The sequence below is a fragment of the Neomonachus schauinslandi genome, chromosome 7, assembly GCF_002201575.2.
Source record: "Neomonachus schauinslandi chromosome 7, ASM220157v2, whole genome shotgun sequence".
NCBI classification, from domain to species: Eukaryota; Metazoa; Chordata; class Mammalia; order Carnivora; family Phocidae; genus Neomonachus; species Neomonachus schauinslandi.
Genome location: NC_058409.1, coordinates 112,814,493 through 112,826,593, shown reverse-complemented (window position 1 = coordinate 112,826,593; position 12,101 = coordinate 112,814,493). Strand labels below are relative to the sequence as shown.

General features: G+C 37.1%; 1 protein-coding gene across 1 annotated transcript in view; it reads left to right on the top strand.

Moving 5' to 3' along the window:
- Positions 1-12,101, top strand: part of ITGA1 (integrin subunit alpha 1) — a 115,872-nt gene that overhangs the window by 86,606 nt on the left and 17,165 nt on the right. The window contains exons 22-24 of the mRNA XM_021695399.1: positions 7,798-7,874; positions 9,462-9,551; positions 10,911-11,013. Coding sequence (XP_021551074.1) covers positions 7,798-7,874; positions 9,462-9,551; positions 10,911-11,013 — 270 coding nt within the window. The remainder of the gene's footprint in view (positions 1-7,797; positions 7,875-9,461; positions 9,552-10,910; positions 11,014-12,101) is intronic.

Sequence of the window (12,101 nt, the reverse complement as noted above, 5' to 3'; positions counted from 1 at the left end):
TTTTGATGTAGTGTTCCATGATTCATTGTTTGCATATAACACCCAGTGCTCCATGCAGAACGTGCCCTCTTTAATACCCATCACCGGCTAACCCATCCTCCCACCCCCCTCCCCTCTAGAACCCTCAGTTTGTTTTTCAGAGTCCATCATCTCTCATGGTTCGTCTCCCCCTCCGATTCCCCCCCTTCATTCTTCCCCTGCTGCTATCTTCTTCTACTTTTTTTTTTAACTATAATGTATTATTTGTTTCAGAGGTACAAGTCTGTGATTCAACAGTCTTACACAATTCACAGCGCTCACCACAGCACATACCCTCCCCAATGTCTATCACCCAGCCACCCCATCCCTCCCACCCCCCACCACTCCAGCAACCCTCAGTTTGTCTCCTGAGATTAAGAATTCCTCATATCAGTGAGGTCATATGATACATGTATTTCTCTGATTGACTTATTTCACTCAGCATAACACCCTCCAGTTCCATCCATATCGTTGCAAATGGCAAGATTATCGGGGGGGTTTTTTTGATGGCTGCATAATATTCCATTGTATATATATACACACCACATCTTCTTTATCCAGTCATCTGTTGAAGGACATCTTGGCTCTTTCCATAGTTTGGCTATTGTAGACATTGCTGCTATAAACATTAGGGTGCACGTACCCCTTTGGATCACTACATTTGTATCTTTGGGGTAAATACCCACTAGTGCAGTTGCTGGGTCATACGGTAGCTCTATTGTCAACTTTTTGAGGAACCTCCATACTGTTTTCTGGAGTGGCTGCACCAGCTTGCATTCCCACCAAGAGTGTAGGAGGGTTCCCCTTTCTCCTCATCCCTGCCAACATCTATTGTTTCCTGACTTGTTAATTTTAGCCATTCTGACTGGTGTGAGGTGACATCTCATTGAGGTTTTGATTTGGATTTCCCTGATGCCAAGCAATGTTGAGCACTTTTTCATGTGTCTGTTGGCCATTTGGATGTCTTCTTTGAAGAAATGTCTGTTCATGTCTTCTGCCCATTTCTTGATTGGATCATTTGTTCTTTGGGTGTTGAGTTTGGTAAGTTCACTATATATTTTGGATACTAGCCCCTTATCTGATATGTCATTTGCAAATATCTTCTCCCTTTCTGTCGGTTGTCTTTTGGTTTTGTTGACTGTTTCCTTTGCTGTGCAAAAGCTTTTTATCTTGATGAAGTCCCAATAGTTCATTTTTGCCCTTGCTTCCCTTGCCTTTGGCAATGTTTCTAGGAAGAAGTTGCTGCGGCTGAGGTCAAAGAGGTTGCTGCCTGTGTTCTCTCCTTTAGGATTTTGATGGACTCCTGTCTCGCAGTTAGGTCTTTCAACCATTTTGAGTCTATTTTTGTGTGTGGTGTAAGGAAATGGTCCAGTTTCATTCTTCTGCATGTGGCTGTCCAATTTTCCCAATATCATTTGTTGAAGAGACTGTCTTTTTTCCATTGGACATTCTTTCCTGCTTTGTCAAAGATGAGTTGAGCATAGAGTTGAGGGTCCATTTCTGGGCTCTCTATTCTGTTCCATTGATCTATGTGCCAGTACCATACTGTCTTGATGATCACAGCTTTGTAATAGAGCTTGAAGTCCAGAATTGTGATGCCGCCAGCTTTGCTTTTCTTTTTCAACATTCCTCTGGCTATTCGAGGTCTTTTCTGGTTCCATACAAATTTTAGGATTATTTGTTCCATTTCTTTGAAAAAAGTTGATGGTATTTTGATGGGGATTGCACTGAATGTGTAGATTGCTCTAGGTAGCATTGACATCTTCACAATATTTGTTCTTCCAATCCATGAGCATGGAACATTTTTCCATTTCTTTGTGTCTTCCTCAATTTCTTTCATGAGTGTTTTATAGTTTTCTGAGTACAGATTCTTTGCCTCTTTGGTTAGATTTATTCCTAGGTATCTTATGGTTTTGGGTGCAATTGTAAATGGAATAGACTCCTTAATTTATCTTTCTTCTGTCTTGTTGGTGTATAGGAATGCCACTCATTTCTGTGTATTGATTTTATATCCTGTCACTTTACTGAATTCCTGGATGAGTTCTAGCAGTTTTGGGGTGGAGTCTTTTGGGTTTTCCACATAAAATATCATATCATCTGCAAAGAGTGAGAGTTTGACTTCTTCTTTGCTGATTTGGATGCCTTTTATTTCTCTTTGTAGTCTGATTGCTGTGGCTAGGACTTCTAATACTATGTTGAATAGCAGTGGTGATAGTGGACATCCCTGCCATGTTCCTGACCTTGGGAAAGCTCTCAGTTTTTCCCCGTTGAGAATGATATTTGCTGTGGGTTTTTCATACATGGCTTTTATGATATTGAGGTATGTACCCTCTATGCCTATACTCTGAAGAGTTTTGATCAAGAAAGGATGCTGTGCTTTGTCAAATGCTTTTTCTGCATCTATTGAGCAGATCATATTGTTCTTGTTCTTTCTTTTATTAATGTATTATATCACATTGATTGATTTGTGGATGTTGAACCAACCTTGCAGCCCAGGAATAAATCCCACTTGGTCGTGGTGAAAAATCCTTTTAATGTACTGTTGGATCCTATTGGCTAATATTTTGGTGAGAATTTTTGCATCCATGTTCATCAAGGATATTGGTCTGTGATTCTCCTTTTTGATGGGGGCTTTGTCTGGTTTGGGGATCAAGGTAATGCTGGCCTCATAAAATGAGTTTGGAAGTTTTCCTTCAATTTCTTTTTTTTTTTTTGAACAGTTTCAGAAGAATAGGTATTAATTCTTCTCTAAATGTTTGGTACAATTCCCCTGGGAAGCCATCTGGCCCTGGGCTTTTTTTGGGGGGGAGATTTTTGATGACTGCTTCAATTTCCTTAGTGGTTATAGGTCTGTTCAGGTTTTCTATTTCTTCCTGGTTCAGTTTTGGTAGTTGATACATCTCTAGGAATGCATCCATTTCTTCCAGATTATCTAATTTGCTGGCATAGAGTTGCTTATAATATGTTCTTATAACTGTTTGTGTTTCTTTGCTGTTGGCTGTGATCTCTCCTCTTTCATTCATGATTTTATTTATTTGGGTCCTTTCTTCTTTTCTTTTTGATAAGTCTGGCCAGGGGTTTATCAATCTTGTTAATTCTGTCAAAGAACCAGCTCCTAGTTTCATTGATCTGTTCTACTCTTCTTTGGTTTCTATTTCATTGATTTCTGCTCTGATCTTTATTATTTCTCTTCTCCTGCTGGGTTTAGGCTTTAGTTGCTGTTCTTTCTCCAGCTCGTTTAGGTGTAGGGTTAAGTTGTGTTGAGACCTTTCTTGTTTCTTGAGAAAGGCTTGTATTGCTATATACTTTCCTCTTAGGACTGCCTTTGCTCTATCCCAAAGATTTTGAACAGTTGTGTTTTCATTTTCATTGGTTTCCATGCATTTTTTAAATTCTTCTTTAATTTCCTGGTTGACCCATTCATTCTTTAGTAGGATGCTCTTTAGCCTCCACGTATTTGAGTTCTTTCTGACTTTCCTCTTGTGATTGAGTTCTAGTTTCAAAGCATTGTGGCTTGAAAATATGCAGGGAACGATCCCAGTCTTTTGGTACCAGTTGAGACCTGATTTGTGACCTAGGATGTGATCTATTCTGGAGAATGTTCCATGGGCACTAAAGAATGTGTATTCTGTTGCTTTGGGATGGAATGTTCTGAATATGTCTGTGAAGTCCATTTGGTTCAGTGTGTCATTTAAAGTCTTTATTTCCTTGTTGATCTTTTGCTTAGATGATCTGTCCATTTCAGTGAAGGGTGTGTTAAAGTCCCCCACTATTATTGTGTTGTTCTCGATGTGTTTCTTTGCTTTTGTTATTAATTGGCTTATATAATTGGCTGCTCCCATGTTAGGGGCATAGATATTTACAATTGTTAGATCTTCTTGTTGGATAGATCCTTTAAGTAGGATATAGTGTCCTTCCTCATCTCTTATTACAGTCTTTGGTTTAAAATCTAATTTGTCTGATATAAGGATTGCCACCCCAGCTTTCTTTTGGTGTCCATTAGCATGGTAAATGGGTTTTCCACCGCTTCACTTTCACTCCGGGAGTGTCTTTGGGTCTAAAATGAGTCTCTTGCAGACAGCATATCGATGGGTCTTGTTTTTTTATCCAATATGATAGCCTGTGTCTTTTGATTGGGGCATTTAGCCCATTTACATTCAGGGTAACTACTGAAAGATATGAATTTAATGCCATTGTATTGCTTGTAAGGTGACTGTTACTGTATATTGTCTGTGTTCCTTTCTGGTCTATGTTGCTTTTAGTCTCTCTCTTTGCTTAGAGGACCCCTTTCAAGATTTCTTGTAGGGCTGGTTTCGTGTTTGCAAATTCCTTTAGTTTTTGTTTGTCCTGGAAGCTTTTTACCTCTCCTCCTATTTTCAATGACAGCCTAGCTGGATATAGTATTCTTGGCTGCATATTTTTCTCATTTAGTGCTCTGAATATATCCTGCCAGTCCTTTCTGGCCTGCCAGGTCTCTGTGGATAGGTCTGTTGCCAATCTAATGTTTCTACCATTGTAGGTTACATATCTCTTGTCCTGAGCTGCTTTCAGGATTTTCTTTGTCTCTGAGACTTGTGAGTTTTACTATTAGATGTCAGGGTGTTGACCTATTTTTATTGATTTTTGAGAGGGGTTCTCTGTGCCTCCTGGATTTTGATGCCTGTTTCCTTCCCCAAATTAGGGAAGTTCTCTGCTATAATTTGCTCCAATATACCTTCTGCCCCTCTCTCTCTTTCTTCTTCTTCTGGGACCCCAATTATTCTAATGTTGTTTCATCTTATGGTATCGCTTATCTCTCGAATTCTACCCTCGTGATCCAGTAGTTGTTTATCTCTCTTTTTCTCAGCTTCTTTATTTTCTATCATTTGGTCTTCTATATCACTAATTCTCTCTTCTGCCTCATTTATCCTAGCAGTTAGAGCCTCCAGTTTTTTGTGTGTTTTTTTTTACGGCTTGTCAGGCAAGCCTGACATTTTTTTTTTTAATTTTTTTATGTTATGTTAGTCACCATACAATACATCATTAGTTTTTGATGTAGTGATCCATGATCCATTGTTTTTGTATAACACCTAGTGCTCCATGCAGTACGTGCCCTCCTTAATACCCATCACTGGGCTAACAAATCCCCCCTCCCCCCTCCCCTCTAAAACCCTGTTTGTTTCTCAGGTCCATAGTCTCTCATGGTTCATCTCTCCCTCCAATTCCCCCTGCCCATTTTTCCCTTCCTTCTCCTAATGTCCTCCATGTTATTCCTTATGTTCCACAAATAAGTGAAACCATATGATAATTGACTTTCTCTGCTTGACTTATTTCACTTCGCATAATCTCCTCCAGTCCCATCCATGTTGATGTAAAAGTTGGGTATTCATTTTTTCTGATGGCTGAATAATATTCCATTGTATATATGGGCCACATCTTCTTTATCCATTCATCTGTTGAAGGGCATCTCTAGAGCCTCCAATTTTTATTGCACCTCATTAATAGCCTTTTTGATTTTGACTTGGTTAGATTTTAGTTCTTTTATTTCTCCAGAAAGGGTTTCTCTAATAACTTTCATACTTTTTTCAATCCTAGCTAGCATCTTTAAAATCATCATTCTGAACTCTAGTTCCAACATCTTACTAATGTCCATATTGATTAGGTCCCTGGCAGTTGGTCCTGCCTCTTGTTCTTTTTGTTGAGGTGATTTTTTCCGTCTTGTCATTTTGTCTAGAGGAGAATAGATGAATGAGAGAACAAAATGCTAGCAGGGTAACAACATCCCCAGAAAATATACACTAAACAAATCAGAAAAGACCTGAAACCAGGAGAAAAGAAAGGGAAAGAAAGAAAAAGAAAAGGGGGAAAAAAAAGGATAAAAAAAAAAACAGAATATGATCAAATATGATCAGGCTGGTGCATAGATCAGTGCCACACATTAGATTTTGGGCATATTTTGGTATGTTAGAAGAAAGTGCCTCCCAAAATTTTAAAGAAAGAAAAACTTATATATGTACAAAAATAAGGGTTAATACGATGAAGGGATGGAATATGACTGTAAAGATGAAAATTTTAAAAGAATTTGTAAAAGGAATTGATAAAATAAGAAGTTGGTTGAAAAAAGAAAGAAGAGGATTTAAAAAAAAAAGGGGAGAGAATGTGATCAGGCAGGAGACTAGAACAAAGCCATATACTAGAGATTTAGGGTATATTTTGATCTGTTAGAAGAAACTGTATCTCAAAATTTTAAAGAGAGAACAACTTATATATATATATACCAAAAATAAGGGTAACTACTATGAAGGGATAGAATATGACTCTAAAAATGAAAAACAAAAAAATATTTTTTAAAAAAGGGATTGATAAGATGTTGGTTGAAAAAGGGAAAAAGAAAAATTAAAAAAAAAAAAGTTAAAAAAATTAACTTGGAAAGACTGAAGAATCATGGTAAAAAAAGCCATGGATTCTATGTGCAGTATTCCCCTAGTGCTGGAGTTCTGCCGTTCTCATTGATCGGTAAACTTAGTCTTGGCTGGCTGTTCTTGCTGATCTTGTGGGGGAGGGACCTGTTGCCATGGTTTCCAAATGTCTTTGCCGGAGGCGGAATTGCCCCGCCCTTGCCTGGTCTGGGCTAAGTAATCTGCTTGGGTTTGCTCTCGGGAGCTTTTGTTCCCTGCAAGCTTTCCATACAGCTTTGGAGGACAAGAGTGAAAATGGCGGCCTCCCAATCTCCACCCTGGAGGAGCCAAGAACTCAGGGCCCTGCTCCTCGGTGAGCCCCCAGAGAAAAGCAGTCAGTCACTCCCATCTCCCCAGTCTCCAGCTGCACTCCGTGCCCACCCGGCCTGTGACCAAGCACTTCTCTCTGGCACACGACCCTGTCTGGAGTCTCCAAACCCAGCAGTTCCCTGTGGTGGGCTCCTGCGCTGCTCCTCCCGGGGGAGGAAGGGGAGTCTCCCTGATCTGCTGCTTTTTGTGTCCCTGCTGGAAGAGTAGTAGCCCGACTGTGCCGCGGATCACAGTTTATGGCAACCCTGAGCTGAGAGCCTGCTCCTTGGCTCCGTCTCTGCAGCTGGATTCCCTGCTCTGATACCTGGGGGAGCTCTGCCACACTCAGGCACCCCCTGTCTTTCTGTGACCCCAAGGGTCCTGAGACCACACTGTCCCAAGGAGGGTTCCACCCCCCACATAACCACTGGAGCAAGGTCCCTCAGCGGAGCCGACTTCCAATTTTGTGCTCTGCAGCTCTATCACTTGCCAGAAGAGGCCTATGGAGGCCCCCTCCCCCACCGTCTAGCCTCCCAAATATCGCCTCGGATTCACTTCTCCACACGTCCTACCTTCCAGAAAGTGGTCGCTTTTCTGTTCAGAGAGTTGTTGCTATTTCTTTCTTTGATCTCCTGTTGAGTTCTTAGGTGTTCAGAATGGTTTGATCCCTATCCAGCTGAAGTCCTGGGACCAGATAAAATCCAGGTCTCCTACTCCTCTGCAGTCTTGCTCCGCCCCCAAGATTTATATTTTTCTGAAAAGTTAAAAACATATTTAATTTTTTTTTTTAGTTTTTGATGTAGTGTTCCATGATTCATTGTTTGCGTAACATATTTACATTTAAAAGTACATCTATGTTATATCTTGTTCTATTTTTGAGATGTGATTAGGTTTTATTGTCTAAGGTCATACTTCTTAAATAACTTTGCAATTTCAGTATAGGTAATATCATTAATGTAATTAAACATTTTGATCAAAGTAAACATTTTACTTCTTTATCTGTTACTAAACTAAAAATATTTTTATTTCATAGGTTACTTTCAAAATATTATTTCAGTTTAACACATCTTATCTCATGGAAAATGTGATCATTCATTTAAGTGCAACAAGGTTGGTTGATATGTATGCATAAGTGTATGTGTATGTAAATGTGTAAGTATATAATTTTATGTATTTAGAATATTTTGCTCTATAGACTCACTGGAACTTCTTACAGTTTTTATGAGATCAGTAAAAGCAAAAGGCAGTGAACCCCTGTACTTCACAAAACCCTCCTTATTATTAACTAAAAATAAATTTTTATTTAATAGAATTAATGCACCTACCAAGATTAAACCATTGGTTCTATGAGCTGTAAAACATGTTGTAATCACACATCACTTATATCTGCCAAATTGCATTTAAATTTATTTAAAATTTTATGGGAATGCTAATTTAACTTTTACTGCCATCAAGGTCAACTGATGGACTTAAAGTTTTATGATGCCCTTTTGTAGTTTAATACATTTCATCCAAATCAGTTAGAGCTTCTGAAAGATATCATAGAATACCCAGACTAAAAATAACAAAAGGCTAATAAGGAAATTGAAATAGTGTCTTAACTTTCTTCTAAGTGTAATCATCCACTGGACCATAAACTCCTTGAGATAAAGTTCTATCTCTGGTTGCTTTATTCCCCAGTAGCTAGTGTGGTGCCTCACATCTAATAATCACTGAATAAATGTAGAATGAATGAATAAATGAGAAAATAAATTAATGGGTAAATGAATTCTGTATGTTCAATTTAATCCAGCTCAACAAATATTTATTTGATATCTACTACAGACAAGATATTGAATTAGTCACTATAGGGAATATAAAAATTAATAAGGACATGAACTTCATGGAGTAAACATTATAGTTGGAGGCTAAGAAGACTAATATATAAATTATTATAATATAGGGTACAACAAGGAAAATTCGTTAAAGAAATATAAACTGTGTATCAGAGACTTAATAGAGGCTGAAATTATATCTACTTGGCAATGAGACGCCAAGAAAACTTTATCAAGGAGATTATAATTGAGAAGGACCTTAAAGGGTGAGTAGCAATTCATAGAAAGGTTGGTAAATAGAATTAGGTGGAGCATTTTAGGAAAAATATACAGCTTGAGCAAAAACTCAGTGGTGGACCACTAGGTCTACTGAGGGAATATCAGGTAATCCATTTTAGCTCAAATATAGGGAATACATAAAGGAGTAATGAAGATAAACAGGGGGTGTGCATCCTACCATATTATGGTGAGTACTGAATGTCAGAATGAGACATGTTTTCTTAGCAAACCATAAAGAGCCAGAAAAGTTTTTGAGGGGTGAAGTGTATATACAGAGCTAGCTGTTTCTTAGGAAGACGCAAGGTTACTTTATCCATAATCCTCATAGAAGTTTGAGAAACCTTGGACTATATCAGTGTGATTTTCACCCTAGCTACAATTCAGAATCAACTTGGGAAATTTAATAATACCCATTTCTGACCTCCCTCCCCACCCTGATTGAAAAACAACCACAATAACAAAACAAACAAAAAACACAAAAACAAGAATTCTACTCTTTTATGCTTTTATTTGGTTGCCAAGATAAGCTTCCCTTTCAAATGCTCAGAAATGTTCTCTAGTCAATAGTTTCATGATTTGTCTGAACATGCTATGTATTTTCTAGTGACAGTGAAGAACCTCCTGAAGCCCTTTCTGATAATGAAGTAAACATTTCTATCCCAGTAAAATATGAAGTTGGACTTCAGTTTTACAGGTAGGAGGAAAATGCATTTTATGTTGATGCCTTTCTACAAACCCAGTGGTTCTCAAAGTGTGGTCACTGGCCAAGGACTTCAGAAGCACCTGGGAACTTAGGCAAATTCTTGGCCTCACCCCGATATACTGAATCAGAAACTCTGGGGCCCAGAAATCGGTGTTAAACAGGCCCTCTGGGTAATTTTCATGCACTCTAAAGTCTGAGACCCAGCATGCTAAATAATCTTAGATGTGAGGTGCTAATGATGCTGGATTGCATTAGCAGTCCAGTCTAAACTCATTAGCAATCCAGTCTAAACTCTGAAGACCTAGACGAAGTACTTTACAAATGGCAGTGTTCTTAGAGGTCACCAGCATATTTCTTAGCTATCATTTCTCATTGTGAGGGATCTGATCAGCCTGCCCATTCTGAACACACAAGATTAAATCATTTCTTATTAACGAGGCTGTTTATTTCTTGCATTATTCATAAACTGTTCTTTCCCCTAAGAACTTTCAATCTATCCAAACACAAATCATATTGGCAATGTTTCCCACTATAAATTCCCTTGCTTAAGCAAGACTCCAAGCTTTTGCTAAAAAAATATGTGCAATGTATATAAAAAGTACAAGAACAGAGACAAGCTTAGTCTAAAAGTCTTATCATTTTATTAATTTATTTTCTATGGAACTTTGCTTTTTCTGATAACAAACTTGAGAGGATAATAGGATATACACATAGATTTTGTATATATTCCTTAGCCTCCAAATTCTGTTTGCTGTTTTCTATCTTGCTGTTATCCACTTCTCTTGGTACAATGACTTTTTTCCAAGAATTTTTCATTTTATTAAAATCAAACTTTGGCAAACACCTATATATTTTTATTATACTTCATTCCACCAAGTTCATCCAAAGAACATGGAGGAGTTGTACAGGAAAGATTGAATTTTTAAGTTTAGCAGTAAATATAGGCCTTTAATGTGAAAAGGTTAACAATTTTTTTAAATCTATTTAAAATTCAGCACTACTAAAAATACTAAATTTTAGCCTCATTATTTACAAAATGTAAATGATATTAGTGAATTAATGGAAACTTTTCACTCGGTAACAATGAAACTTTTATTTTAAAAATTGTACATATTTTGGCATTTTAAGGCCAAATAAGCATCAGTAACTTATTGAGCTAAATTATATCATCTTTCTCACCCTCCTCAAAGATTTAATTGTAGGTTTCAGGGTAAAAGAATTTGCCTCTGATTTGAAATTTCTACAAGTATTTTTTGTGGGATTACCTGGTATAAAGAAAGAAAAAGAGTAAGGTCAAATAAAAGTTAAACTTTGTTGTGTTTTGTTTTTCTTCTTCCAATTAATTCTAAGCTCTGCAAGCGAATACCATATTTCAGTTGCAGCCAATGAGACTGTCCCTGAAGTTATTAATTCTACTGAGGACATTGGAGATGAAATTAATATCTTCTATTTGGTAAGAAACTACCTCTAAATTATTATTGTCAAGGAGTAATTTATAAGTTTATAAATTAAACGAAAGTATTAACAGACACGTAGAAACATGTTGATTCAACAGTTAATCTTTATATTCCAGAATATTTTTTTATAATTTCACTATTTTGAAGTAATTTTATTTAAAGAATTGTTGATAATTATACTTTGAAGCAATTTTAAAAACCTAAGTCTCTAATTTCCTCCTAACACATGCTTAGAATGAGTTCCTAGAAAAAACAAACTTATAAAACCAAAGAGACACTACCTATAAGCCTATAGACTTTATTTACATTATGTTTTCAGTATGAGGGAGCAAAGCACTTTTAAAAAAATAATTATGACTATTTCAGAAGTTGACTACTTCAAATGTCTTGGTAATATTTTACTTTACTCAACAAATAAATATGTATCTCATTCTGCTCATTGCAACCTTCCATAGGTATCATACTATAACTTATGTTCCTCCTACCACATCCTTAAGTGATGTTTTCTACTATAAATTTATTTTTTTCTTTGAATTCCTCATAATGAACTTTTCCTAACCATTATACCAAACAATTATGAAGTTAAACCAGACTTTCATTTTAGGTAATGCCTACTTACAGACACAGACTCAAGTTAATATTACTCAAGTAAAAGAGGGTCCAATTCAAATGATGGATTTAAATATGTATTCAGAAGTATGAAATAATGCAACAGTATTTTAGGTGAAAATGGTCTCAATCTATTTGTGAATTGCCAGTAGTAGAAAGGGAAGTTCTCTTACAAAGTAAAATAAATGTATGCTCTCAAGATTCATTCCATTGTTTTCTTTCTGTGCTCTTTGCTAAAATTTCTATGACAAGCTATACCCTTGAAATTAGCATGAATGCAGATCACCTTATTATTGAGATTAATTTTTGAAATTTTGGCTGCCAAGTTCTTCCAGCCCCATTTGCTTTTCCCAGATTAAAGAATTCAACAAAAAGGAAGGAAAAAGAAAAGGAAGGAAGGAAGGAAGGAAGGAAGGAAGGAAGGAAGGAAGGAAGGAAGGAAGGAAGGAAGGAAGGAAGGAAGGAAGGAAGGAAG